At 40.7% G+C, this 14330-nt stretch overlaps 1 protein-coding gene across 1 annotated transcript in view; it reads right to left on the bottom strand.

The window, feature by feature from the left end:
* The window catches only part of CPVL (carboxypeptidase vitellogenic like), a 157662-nt gene that overhangs the window by 75142 nt on the left and 68190 nt on the right, over positions 1 to 14330 (bottom strand). The window contains exons 8-11 of the mRNA XM_002751466.7: positions 11786 to 11908; positions 11280 to 11411; positions 6263 to 6361; positions 4553 to 4726 (exon numbers count right to left, since the gene is read on the bottom strand). Of these exons, the coding sequence (XP_002751512.2) occupies positions 4553 to 4726; positions 6263 to 6361; positions 11280 to 11411; positions 11786 to 11908 (528 nt within the window). The remainder of the gene's footprint in view (positions 1 to 4552; positions 4727 to 6262; positions 6362 to 11279; positions 11412 to 11785; positions 11909 to 14330) is intronic.

Below are 14330 nucleotides of genomic sequence, written 5' to 3'. Positions count from 1 at the left end.
TCCATCTGTTCTTGCAGGTTGTCTACTTTTTCCATTAAAGTCCTTAGCATGTTAATCATAGATTTTTTGTCAAATATTATCTTGATTCCTAAGCCAGGCAAAGGTATCACAAGAAAAAAGAAAACTGCAAGACAGTAAGTCTGACATTCATGCAAAAATTATCAATAAAATATTAGCAAACCAAATTCAACAATACATCAAAAAGATTCTATAGCATGATCACGTGGGATTTACTGTTAGCATGCAAGACTGGTTTAACACAGGCAAGTCAATCAAAATGACACATCACAGACTGCAAGACAAAACCACATGATCATCTCAACGGACGCAAAAAGTGTTCAACAAAATCCAACATCCTTTCTTGAGAAAAACTCTCAACAGTTTGGGTATACAAGGAAAGTCCCTCAACATAATAAAGGTCATTTACAAATGACCTTTGCCTGAGTGTTCCCCCCAACCCCACTGCCGCCCATGGTGTTTTTAATTCTCAGGCTTGTCCCTATGGAGCCTCTAGTAATTTACCAATTACAGTTCAAGTTTTCCTGTGTCAGCACCTGTTTCCACGGAAGGTTCTACTTAGGAGTTTGCTTCTGTTAAGCTGTGACTCCCTATATTCACCTCTCTCTCTAATTTCCGAGAGCAACAGTTTGCCCTGTGACCTCAGTTATCTGACAAATATAAGAAGAGTTTTTGACTGATTTTCAGTGTGTTTGGCTTTTTATTGTCGTTAAAATGGAGTGGAGACGTCTAAGCTCCTTACGCACTGGACTGGAAACTGGAAGCCTGTCAATTATTTTTTATTTTTGTGTTTTCCAGGGTTTATTGTATAACTTTTGATTGCACTAACACCTTTTAACCACCAGGCACTCTTCTAAGTGTGTTTACACAAATAATCTCATTTAAACCTCATAGAAACTCACACATAAATACCGTTTTTATTCCTGTTTTATAGACAAGGAAGCCAAAGCACAGAGAGTTTACGTTTTGTTTCCCAAAGAAGCATAGCCAGTGAGTGGTGCAACCGGAACTCAAACTCAACACGTGCAACTTGAGAACATGTTCCTAATCACCTCAGTCTATTAACCAACTAATTCCTAAAGGTCCTGATCATGTTTTGACCTCATTCAGCCATGAAGAATTCAAACAGCCCAACAGATTCTTCCTCATTCTAGTTATTTTGGAAGTTGCCAATATGATATTTCAATGTACCAACCAAACATCTGAAATTACGGAAAGGAAAATGACTTATAATGATCTCCTGTACATCATTATAAGAGGACTATGCTTCATGTAGTTTACATAGGAACTAACATTGCTTACAAAGAAGCTAATTTTTATACAGAAACTACATGAAAACATAATTCCAGAAACCCGGGAAGGTCTTCCTCCAACCAGCAGAGACTCCACATCAGCTAAAGTCAATCTAGTACTGGAAAAAGACCTCTATGCTCTTATGCACAGAAACAGGCAGGCTATTTTCTATGACAAATTAGTACCGAGTCTTACACAAATACGACTTTAATGGTACTAATGTTTTAAGCCAACCTACGTTGTTCTGATTCCATTACATATACATTGAGGTCCAACATCATTAACAGACAAGCCAAAGATAATCGCTATCCTTAGGGCTTTGCCAGCTGCGTGAATGAACATGCTGTCTGCTTTAGTGGCAGCCACTTTTTGGTTTGCATTAGATTGACGGCGTGTTTTGTTCTCTTTCTTTATGGAAATATGGTTGATCTGTACCATTAAACTCTTCTCTTTTTCTGGCAACTGATTCCTAGTTGAAAAGTTTATGCTGGGCACAATGGCTTATGCCTGTAATCCCAAGCACTTTGGGAGGCCAAGGCAGGCAGATCACCTGAGGTCAGGAGTTTGAAACCACCCTGGGCAACATGGTGAAACTCCGTCTCTACTAAAAATACTAAAAAAAAAAAAAAAAAAAAAATCAGCAAGGTATGATGGCATGTGCCTGTATTTTCAGCTACTCAGGAGGCTGAGGCAGGAGAATCGCTTGAACCTAGGAGGCAGAAGTTGCAGTGAGCCAAGATTGCGCCACTGCACTCCAGCCTGGGAGACACAGTGAAACTGTTTCTCAAAAAAAAAAAAAAGGAAGTTTAGAAAATACTGGATTCTGATTTTATTAGAACTTCCAGTGGTAGGTTTAGGTTACATGGGCAAGAGGGACAGATATGTTTAAGTATCAAAATGCAGGATCACCTCTAATCTAATTTTCCTTTCTCAATCAAAACGCAAGGAGAGTTTATGTCATCAAGTAGGCTGTTTGTCCCACCCTATCCTCACATGGCTAAATTTGTGCAGTGAGAAAATATATCTCCCAAGGGAGCAAATAATGCATATTGAACTTCCTTATATGCTTCCCACTCAAAAATACCCACTTTCTGTTCCTTAATGTTATATTATAGAACACTGTCTTTAAGATATGAATGCTAACCTCTTTTCGGTTTAATACATTTGTGAGTAAGTACCTAATGAATTATGGACAGGTTTATAGATGAATTTTCGATGTAACAGTAATCATTCATTCATTAGTTCGTTCCTGACATCTGGTCCAGGCTGGTGGTAGTATGGATATCAGACTGAGAGTCTGCATGTTAGAGTGTGTCATGTACAAGTATGGGAGTAGAGACAATGCATTCTGAGAGCTCAGAGAAGAGGATAAGCAGCATCTGGAGGAACTCTGAGAAGGCTTAAAGCAGCAAGCACTAAAGGCCACTCCATGTTCCCAAGAAAACCAAATACAAGGATGGTTGAAATGCTGGTCTGACCTCGTTAGACCCTTTCTTTCCTAGAAAGCAAATATTTCATCAAGTTTTGCAGGTTTATAATGCATTTGCAGGCTTGGCATACCATTGGTCTTAGACTATTGTCAACAATGGTTACACATCTGTACTAGGAGCAGGACCTGAAAATGGGCCTTCTAGGTCTGGCATATTCTACACCAGTCTAGTTAGGTGCATTGGCCAGGGGGATGGTATTGCAGATTGTGCACTGAACAATATTAATAGACACCATCCCTAACATAGACATTGTAGAAATGTATATTAATCATGCCAGCAAATGGCAGTAAAGACTCTGGTTTTAACTAAAGCAGTATATCAGGACAATTTCTGAAAGATGGAAATAAAGTATCTTGAGGAGAGGATGCCTTCTTTCTAATTCATACAAAAATCCTATGGGCTGCTGACTGCCCTGTCTTTTGTTCATCCAAAACAGGATATAGGGAGGAAGTCAATCACTCAATGGTGGTCTCCCCAAACATTAATACAGGCATCCTTCACAGTTGCCCCAGAGACCATCCCTCGGGTAAAGGTTAACAGCCCTGAAGGACCAGAGGAGCTGAGAGTGCAGTACCAGGAAAGAAAAAAACACAGGAAGACTTTCCCCATGTCACTTGCTCTTGGTGTCTTCCCTCCCAGTGGGAGTTCTAGGGCCCATGCCTTCTTTGCCTGAACCTCCAGGGCTCCTTTTCTGTGGCCTCACTTTCCACTGGCACCTCCAGCAGCAAATAAGGCAGAGCATTTCAACCAGACAGCATAGTGGCTTGAGTTGACATACAGGGACCCTTTCTCATGCATCATATCAACGTCACAGCCTAGCACCAAAGGAGAGACTGAAAACACTGTGGTTAGGTAAAGTAAATGAATACAATCACTCTCAGTCTGATACCCATACTGCCACCAGCCTGGACCAGATGTTAGGAATGAACTAATGAATGAATGATTAGTGCTATATCAAAAATTCACCTATAAACCTGTCCATAATTCATTAGGTACTTATTCACAAATGTATTAAACTGAAAAGAGGTTAGCATTCCTATCTTAAAGATAATGTTCTATAATATAAGGCAAAATGCATTTTTGGAATAACCAGTTGGTTTCATTTATCCCTGATGTCACTGGGGTTAATATAATAAAGCAATACATAAGTGAAACCTGGCTCTCACACCGGCCAGTCATCTTTTTGCCTCTGCCACTCTTCCCTTCTCAAGAAAGGATGAAAAGCTGCATGTGCCAAAGGGAATTTCATTAAGGGAAAGTAGTTAAATTATTTATTTTTACTTATTTATTCTTTTTTTTGGAGATGGAGTCTTTGCTCTGTTGCCCACGCTGGAGTACAATGGCGTGATGTCGGTTCACTGCAACCTCTGCCTTTTGGGTTCAAGTGATCCTCACACCTCAGCCTCCCAAGTAGCTGGGATTACAGGCACACACCACCATGCCCAGCTAACTTTCGTATTTTTAGGAGAGAGGGGGTTTCACCATGTTGGCCAGGCTGGTCTCAAACTCTTGACACTCACCTCAGCCTCCCAAAGCTCTGGGATTACAGTCGTGAGCCACTGTGCCTGGCCAAAAGTGGTTAAATTGAAAGGAACAGTATAAAACTTTGAATTTAAAGAAATCAAACAAAGAAGGGGTTTTTATTTGTTAGTAACACATTAAAAAAAAAAAAGGCAGGAGTCAAATTACAAATCACCTCCACACTGGTAATCTGAAAGTTCCTAAAATAGTAACTGAAGTAGCTTTCTTACCTTATAATTATTCATGATTTCAGTTAACCAAGGCTTAACTGACTGTACTGCATCTTCTTGCAAGTACTTTTGAACTACAGTTCCATCATTAAAAGTCCGATTTCCCACGTGGATGGCTTGTCTCACTTCTGGGAGTGACAAAAATTTCTCATAGTAAAGCTGGTCCTCAGGTTCCTGGCAGAAGGGGGCATTGGAAAGACATAAGGGAACATGATCGGTGACAGGAACCACACATTGGGAAAAGCTGTGAATTTCTCATAACATCCAACATGAACAAATGTGATGGGACTATTAATTTGTCACCATTCTTGCAATTTTAACTCTCGGAGGTGTTAAGGTAATTTAGGTGGAATCTTTTTACTAATGACAAATCTGAATGATGCGATACTCTTAGAGCAAATACGCGATTTGCAAACATGGGATTTTCTTTTGCAGAAACTAATCTTTTGCGATGTGTGACTCCTATTAGCAACTTCTCTAGAGGCAAAGATAGAGAAAACAAGAGGTGAGTTTATCAAAGTCAATTTCCTCTTTGTTGGTGGCTCTTTGGAAAGAAGGTCAAATGGAACACAAGGGCCAGGGTGGGATCATGATGGATTTAAAGCTAAGAATTTCTTTTCTGTGTTCTGCTGCTTATTAAAACCATACACACATGAAATTGGATTGACTATAATTTAAGGGGAAAATATGTCAAATGTAAAGAGATGATACATTATGAAGGACACAAGACAGAAGAGAAGTTGGACATGAGACTTTTTTTTAACTGCATTCAAGTCTCTGTAATGATCATTACACTGAAAGAAAGGAGTAAATGCTTTGAAAAAAAACAAGTTATACAAGTATTTAAAAAACTGTTAAGGTGGTTTGAGTTTGACAACTTTGTGCTTCATCAACAGCTTTTGCTAACTGTCAATATATTACTTTGCAGAGAAGAAAAGATGTAATCACAAGTTTTGTTTCTTGTCTACCATATGTTTTTCTCTTGGTAGGATCTAAATCCAAAACTGCAACATTGGCGAATTCCACTGAAACTAACTTCATACTTTATTTACAAACTAGTTCATAAATCAGGAGATTTTCAAAACAGAATGCATTGTCATAAGCATTAGACAAAGATTATACCAATTCAAACACCTACTTTGGCTCCTTCTGTTTTGACCAACAAACGATACCAACTTCGGCCTACTTTTATGAAACAAACTACTTGAATACTTTGCGAAACATTCCAGAAGGCTTGAAGTAAGGGCCATAAATGCATTAAACATCTTCAGTTAAAAGTAAGACAAAGCAAATATTTTCATTAAGGCTTTGGCAGTTTTGATTTTCCAGGCGTCTTAAGTACAGAACAAAGAAGGTGGGCATTTTCAAGAGACTCATAAACAGATTTGAAGCTCTGGGACTTGAGACCCAGAACTCCAATCCCAGTCTGTGTCCTTCACAAAAGAGCCTCTATAACAAGCTCTACTGGGGGAAAATCATGTGAATCGGAAGTTGTTTTGAGTTATCTGAAACATCATAAATTCTCAGTGTGTAACATGTAACACTGGTGAGGAAAAAGATCCTACGGGTTAGGAGACCACAACGTGCAATACAGTTTGGACATGGTGGTCCAGTACAAAGTCATCTATAGTATTTCCCAAATCAAAGAAGTTTGGTTTTGCCAAAAGTTTTAATCAAACATTGTTATGGTTTCAAAAATGTTGTCATTACCGTGCACTGTAAAATGTTATAGTAACTAGTACATCCTGTAACACTCTGGAAGTAGGAAGGATCACTTGTAAAGACGCCATAGAATAGTTTATCCATTATCTAGGTTGGGAGAGAGGGAGAAAGAGAGAAAGAACACATCAGCATGGTAAAAACGTACAGACATTTCTGTGTTCTGCTGCTTTCATGTAGTAACTTCTTCATTCCTTTATTGTTTCATCCAGTGCCCACTTATTGTACATCTTCTCTGAGCTAGACACTGTCATGGCATTGGAGAAACGAACATCAACAAAACAGACCAATGGTCCTTCCCCATGGCGCTTATATTCTAGAGCACAAAATAAGCATTTCTAAGCAAATTATGTCATATGGTAGACAGTGACAAACTCTTGAGTATGTTAGGGAATAAGGAAAAAACTAAAGAGGGGTAGGAAGTGTCATGTGTGTGCATGCGTGTACGGGACACTGTAGAGAGGAGGTCACAAAGGATCTCACTCAAAACATGGCATTTGAGTAAAAACATGTTGGATGGGAGGAAGAGAGCCACACAGACATCTAGGGGAAAGCAGCTTCCAGGCAGAGGACACGGCATGCTCAAAGGCCTTGCCTATGGGAGTCAGCTTTGTCGGAAGGTGCCTTAACATGGAGCATGGACTGTCCACCAGAGGACATGGAGAGAAAATGTAGGATATAGTACAGACACAGGTTCCTGGAGCTGGTAGAAGCTATCTTTGGGCTCCTGACATTAAAAAACCCAGTCACCAGCTGAGGGAGAGCGCAGTCAGCATGGTTGCATGCTTTCCTCCAGCCACTGTCAGCTGCACAGAGACAAGCACAGCCTGGCAGAGAGGCAGATTGACCCAGGTTGTGGTTCAGCCAAAGGCGTCAGAAGAAGTGCAAAAGGGGTTTGAGCTTGGAAATGTATGGAATGACTGACCCTGGGTTGAAGACAGGCAATTAGAGAAATGGAGACTAGAGGGGGTTAGAGATAGTGGAGAGGCAGGAGGGTCGATGAATTGAAAGGCAGTGAGGTTGCAGGGCTGTAAGATTGCTACATTAGCAGAAGGGAGCTAGAACAGGAGGTGGTAATTGGAGAAAGATGTTTGAATGTGTGATTGTGGATCAGCTGCCGGCTTTTTAGGGTATGAGAATCAGCAGCTAAAATGAGGAGGAGTACAAGATTATTGAAAAAGAGAAGGCTAAGGCACCAAGGACCAGGTCCTAAAAGGAATACCAATGTGGATCCTGTAGTCACCAGGAATTATGACAAGTATAATGCTGGAGAGAGCGAAAGGGAGGCAGGAACTCAGCTATTCAAATAAGTAACCAGGGGTTAGCAGACACAATTGGAAGTGGTGGGAGGGCCTCTCTGAGGACATGAGAGTCAAAGAGCAAAGCTTTGGGAGAAGGCAGGGAACATGATCTGATCTGAAAGTCACAATGATGAGCAAGGGAGACACCTGCTCTACCTATGAACCAAGTGGTATAGGGAACCTGAGAGAGAGAACAGTCCCCTCTAGAGAGAACCACAAGGACCACAGCATCATCAGGGGAGAGCCAGGTTTCTGGCAAAGCAAGAAGATGAAGAGAACAAAATGGTCACAGAAGAGGCTGGAGACGTGGAGGGGTTGTTGATGACGGTATTAAGTTGTAAGGAGTTCTCATGGAAGGGTTCCAAGAAATGAAGTCAGCACATCTTAAAAACAATTATCAAGTACACATTTAGGTTTCTTGTAAGGTATTATTATCCTAATTTTCTCGGTGAGAAAACTGAGACACACAAGGTTAAGCAACTTGCTGAGGATACCCCACTAAGAATGTCAGAAGTGAGATGATTAGGCCACGACTCCTGAGCCTGCACACTCAACCATGCACACACTGGCTCCCAGCGGGCAGCCTGCAATGCTTCCCCCTTGCCAATTCCTTCTGGCCAGGCTTCAACATTTGATATACAGTCTCACTGTTGTATTCACGTTCTTTTTCAAATATGAAGAAGCTTAAGTTATTCAGGTTCCTATTACCAAGGGGTTAGAGGCCAGGAATGAGAAGAGTTATCACCATAGAAAGCGGTGTGGGTGGAATGCCCCTAGCATTGCACGGGGCCCCACATCTGGTTGTGCAGCTTGTGTACTCCATGGCCATGCCTGTGGCTAAGGGGGAAGAAGACGCAGCGAACCAGGCAAAGCTCTGCTTGCTAAGCTGGAGAGCCGAGCTCAGGGCTGCATCTGGAGTAATGGCCACCTCTTATCCTCATACAATGGAGGCACCTGTTTGCCCAGTCCTGAACCCACAGGACTGCGTCACCCCAGAGGTGGTGTCTTTTTCTAATTTGTTCATCCAGAGGGGGCACCGTAGGCCAGGGTCATTCTGAATGCACACTTCATGTTTGGAACTCATGGTGAGAAATTCTCTTCAACACCAAGGGGAATACAAAGTCAACCTTGAAGAGTAACTGCTTTTATAAAAAGTCCTTTGTTGGCTGGGCACGGTGGCTCATGCCTGTAATCCCAGCACTTCTGAAGGCCAAAGTGGGTGGGGATCACTTGAGTCCAGGAGTTTGAGACCAGCCTGGGCAACATGGTGAAACCCACTTCTACTAAAAGTACAATAAATTAGCAGGGTATGGTGGCGTGTGCCTATAGTCCCAGCTTCTCAGGAGGCTGAGGTGGGAGAATCACTTGAACTCTGGAGGTGGAGGTCGCAGTGAGCTGAGACTGCACCATTGCATTCCAGCCTGAGTGACAGAGACTCCATGTCAAAAAAAAAAAAAAAAAAAAAGTCAATTGTTGTCAAAATATAAGGTGGGTAGTCAAGACCTGTGAAATTAAGAACTGTGTGATTCAGAAAATTGTCATGGAAAGAGAGGTAATACTGGACAGAGGTTCAGCCATTTTACATCTTACAGGATATCTAAAACATCCCAGGGTTTTTATAGAACGCCTGAAAATTACCATAGGATAAATACTAGGGTGGGAATAGGGGAACAATTCCAGTCCTTGACCTGCCACAATCTATTTGTGTATCTTTCAGAACTTCATTGCAATCCTCTAGGCCTCGGTATTCTCCCACCCACCAGTAAGTGTGTGTGTGTGCGCGCATGCACGCACATGCACGTGTGTGCGTGTGTAAATGCATAGGGGCAGTAGATGACCTGTCTCCAAAGTATTCTCCAGCTCTGAGTTACAGCTTTGAGTAATTAAATCGTTTTAAAGGATCAGAGCATCAAACAGTTCATCATTTTAGGCTTCAAATTCTGACGTTTATATTCCCTTGGGTTTCAGGATTTGTTGGAGTCTTCCTTTGGAGTCACTGAAACACATTTCAACCACAAGTTGTTTACTGTCCTAAGTATCATTTTATCTGTTTTTCTTGAAAAAGCAAAGATCTTGTTTTAATTTATCACTCAAGATACTGGACCAATGATCAGAAAGACATTCCAAGCCTTCCAAGGTTTTGCCTATTTGGGTTCCAGTTTCTGATGTATCTGGTTTGGGAGAGACTATTTAACTTCGTCGGTCATGTTCTCATTATCTCTGAATGCACAACATACCTGAACTTTTCTACAGCTTCACTAATCCCGTAGCTGTTTAGCCTGCTGTATTAAGTAGCAGTCATCCTTCTGCTTTCTTTCTAAACCAGGGCCTCTCAAATGCTCTTGCTCTCGACACTGCTTTATCCCCTGCGTACTTCTTTAAAAACAAATCAAATGTCTCATTTGCAAATTGGTCTCGTGCCACATAAAAATTGGTATTAGTTCTAAATACTGAAGTTTCACTGCTTTTCCCCCTCTGACTTTTGCAGCAGAAAGCCTACAAAAGACTATCATTGCAAATGGAAACATGATCCTACATGTCCCCAAGAGACCCCTCTTCCTTTGTGTTTGCAATTGCACAAGAAAATTTGAATTCATCCTTTGCAGCAATATTTCGTGTCCTGACACAGAGCCTGATAGAGCTCTGAAAGATGGCTCAGGACTCCCTTTGCTCCAACTATTTGCACAGCTAGCTGCTATCAGATCATGGCCAGGGCAGTCACTGCCTTGGGGGATTTCAGATGGTGTCCTGACACCCTACTTGTAAAATGAAAAGTAACTTTGTCTTACCTTCCACCTTCTCTCCAAGGTTCTATGTCTCCTATTTTGATCTGAACTGGTTAATCTGCAATGCCCTTAAGACTATTAATATCAGTCTTTATTAACAATGACATTAGATATACTGTTACAGAATGTGTCTAATAACAAAGTCCTCGAAATTCCGTCCTTGCCTCATTTATTACTATGTCAAATACGATGGCTCTGTAGTAAATGTGGCAAAAGCCTCCTAAGGGAGATTGTTTACACACGGCTCTGTCTACATTGACCAAAAAAAAAAAAAAAAATCAACTTTCTGTATCCTAATATTTAGTCTATTCTTACTTTTTAAACAGCCAAGAAAGAAAAGAAAAGGGTGAAGAACATAATTATTGATTCTGAAGTTTAATTTTAGGGGGGCAATGTAAGGTATGCACAAATACCAATGGTCCTTTGTAAGTTTCAAATTACTATGCTTTATAATCTTTGTTCCTGACACGTGTGTCACGTGACATGTGTTAGACACTGGTCATTTCTCCCAGCTGAAACCCTGTTTGTGGATATAAAACTCTTTACATGGTTTAGAGCAGATGGTGAAGCATATGCCTCTACTTCCTGGGTTGCCTTTCTTCTGATTTCCATATGATACGGTCTGCCTTGAGGGCCTCCATGGCATTTAAAGAAATCAAAACAGTTAATGAAAGACACAGTTAGATAAACACTCCAAGATGATCTCAGGCTTAAAATACAGCCAAAGTAAATTCAAAGAAACACAGACAGACCTTTTCTTCATTATCAGCCCACTCAACTTGCCTCCCAATCTCCAACAGAATTAACAGATAAACCTTCTCTAACAAAAACATGCCTGAGCACCAAGGTGTTTCTACTGACCTGCCCCCCTCCCCAGATGGTTTTAATTGCTCAAGGGCAGCACAGGCCCCCAGAACTCACTTCAAAGGCCTGAACCCAGTTCTGCCTCCTGATGTGTTCTATGCATTCATGGCACTGCTTCTGGAAGTATTTTTTTTGCCTCTCATCCAACAAGCCAACTTGGTACAGGAACGCTGCATAGCCCCCTATAACCTGAGGACAACAAAGACACACATCAATGCCACAAAGGGAGAGAAAGACATTAAGGAAACCCATTTACTTGATGAAATCATCCTTTGTAATAATTAATCTTGTGCTGGTTACCCAAGTAGGATAATTACATGCACACATACATCTATCCCACAACACATGCAACAGAACGCAACACAATACGCACACATATTTGCACTGACAGCCAAGGGAAGCTGGCACAGTAAATTGATACGATGAAACATTTGGTAAAAGTTAGGAGATTTAAGTCATAAATTTCCCTTATGAAATTAGACCTCGAAGAGGAGACTTCCATCTGATAAAATTCATTTAATCTCCCTAAAAGACAAAATAGAAAGTAAAAAGGAGACACCTACCGATTCAGGATCAAAATATCCATCTCCAATAGCAATTCCTTTCAGGTTGATCTTCAGCTCCCTCACAGGGTTGAGGGAATGGATGAGGTGTGAAATGGCTGGCACATATTTCCCTGCGTAAGACTGAGAAGGACAGATGTTGAAATGGCCAATCACAAATTGATGCTAATAAAATTATATCTACTGAAGTTAAATAAAGTAACAATGAAGGAGCAATCTTTCCACATGAGGTATACCATCTGTTTCTTGACCTCACCTTGTAGATTCCACAGTAGCAAGAACCTCCGTCTTCCAATTCTTTTGTCTCAAATAGCATCAAATGACATGCACAGGTTCAATGCACAAAATGTAACAAGTGAACATGTAATAAGTGAACATTCTACATTTCTTCCAAAATAAAGTAACTTGGGCCAGTGAACACAATTCTGCCATGTGTTAGGTGAAAGCTCTATTCAAAAATTAGAAGGAAAAAACCTCAAGTTCAAAATTAAGATTTCAAAATCTGATGCCATAAATTTTGAAATCAACATGTATTAAAGGAACAGGAGAAGAAGAAAAGGAAAATATTATTCATTGGGTACTAAAATTTTCACTTGAACTCACCTCTATTTCCAACCTTTTCTAGCACAGTGTCCTTTACAAGGTCAAAATATTCTGTAAATGTCTTTCCCCTAACAGACATGGTAATAGTTCTATTTTTAGACTGTGCTGGAAGAACTACTATTGATTCAGTAGTATTTTTCAAATAACTTTGCATTTTGTATTTTTTCCATCAAAAGTTGCCTTCTTGACATCTCCACTTGTATGTCTAATATTAAACTTCACATGTCCAAAATGAAGCTCCCATTCCCAACCCTGAGGCAGCCTCCCTTTCAATTCACGTTAATTCTGTTCTTCTGCTGCTCAGGCCAACAATCTCGGTGCCATTCTTTATATTTTCCTTTCTCTCACATTCCACAAAAGTCAATCAGCCAAGCTTGTTAACTCTACTTAGTCTATCAAAATCTGTCCAGAGTCCAGCGTCTCCCCACAACCCCTTCTCCATCACATCATCTCTGGCCTGGATGACTGCAGTAGCCTCGTCATTGGTCCCCTTCTGTTGCCCTTATCCTTTAATGACTTCCCATCTTCTCAAAAGCAAAGGCATAAGGGCTGACATGATCTGCTCCTTTCTCTACTCTCAACTCTGCTACCCTTTCCCTCATTCCTCTACAGCCCATCGGGTTCCATGCTGTTCCTTGCACATACCAGGCATGTGGCTGCCAGGCCTTTGCATTAGCTATTCCCTTCACCTGAAATGCTCTTCTCCCAGACACACACACGGCAAGGTCCCTCAATTTCCTGTATTTTTACTTTCCTAAGTATTTCCTCAATACTTATCACTCTCCAACAAACTTTTACTTACTCATGTTATATACTATTACTCTTCAACCCATACTAGAATCAGGGACATTTGTCTGTTTTACTTGAGTCCACTATGACTGATGTTGTGGATTTGTTAATGCTCAATAGTTGTTGAATAAACGAATCTTAAAATGAATGCACAGACACCTGAAATAACAGCAGTGCCTCTAGGTTTAAAACAGATTGGAGACACTATGTAGATAACCCGTGAGTTCACAGACCCTTCACGGCATCTCCAAGGTTCTACAGGGGTCTGTAGTTTAAAGGCTGGGAACCCCTGAGAGCTCTTATTTTATCCATACCAAAATCATATGCTGAAGAGAGCATCATTCCCATTTCAAGATGAGGAGACTGAGGCTCAGAGAGGTTAAGTTGTAGAGCCAGAATTACACCTGAGCTGACCAACTCCAAAACCTAAACTCCTTCCAAGCAATGATAAAATAATGTCATTTATGTAATTTATCCAAGATCTCCTCATTGATGCAGCTCTCTTGTACAATAATTATTATTTAGGCAAAGTATCAAATCAAAGTAATTTATCCATTCATACTTGTAAGTACATTTTAGCTTCCTTGTGTAATAAAAAGGTGTGTTTACATGTCTGAAATTTGGTTTGTTGCCTAACTATGCTACATTCTGGTTAGTGACAATAAGTGAACATTTATCAAATAAAATTTCTGTCAATTGACAAAAAAGCACATTTCCCTATTTTACTGATAAAAATGTTATTATTATATACTCTTTATTTAATGAATTTTTTGGGCAATTCTTCTGTCAAAGGCATTGACATGCTTTGCCACTATGTTCCCAACCACATCTCATCTCCAAATGTAATCCCTATGTGTTGAGGAAGGGAGCTGGTGGAAGGTGACTGGTTCATGGGGGTGGTTCTCCCATGCCGTTCTCATAATAATGAGTGAGTTCTCACCAGATCTGATGGTTTTAAAAGTGGTAGTTTCCCCTGTGCGTTCTCTCTCTCTCACGCTGCCTTGTGAAGAAGGTGCCTGCTTCCCCTTCCGCCATGATTCTAAGTTTCCTGAGTCCTCCGTAGTCATGCCGAACAGTCAATTAAACCCCTTATTTATAAATTAGCCAGTCTCAGGTAGTATATTTAAAGCAGTGTGAAAACGAACTAATACAG

The sequence above is a fragment of the Callithrix jacchus genome, chromosome 11 (genome assembly GCF_049354715.1).
Source record: "Callithrix jacchus isolate 240 chromosome 11, calJac240_pri, whole genome shotgun sequence".
Classification (NCBI taxonomy): Eukaryota; Metazoa; Chordata; class Mammalia; order Primates; family Cebidae; genus Callithrix; species Callithrix jacchus.
The sequence above is the reverse complement of the archived record's forward strand: the minus strand, read 5'-3'. Positions and strand labels throughout refer to the sequence as shown.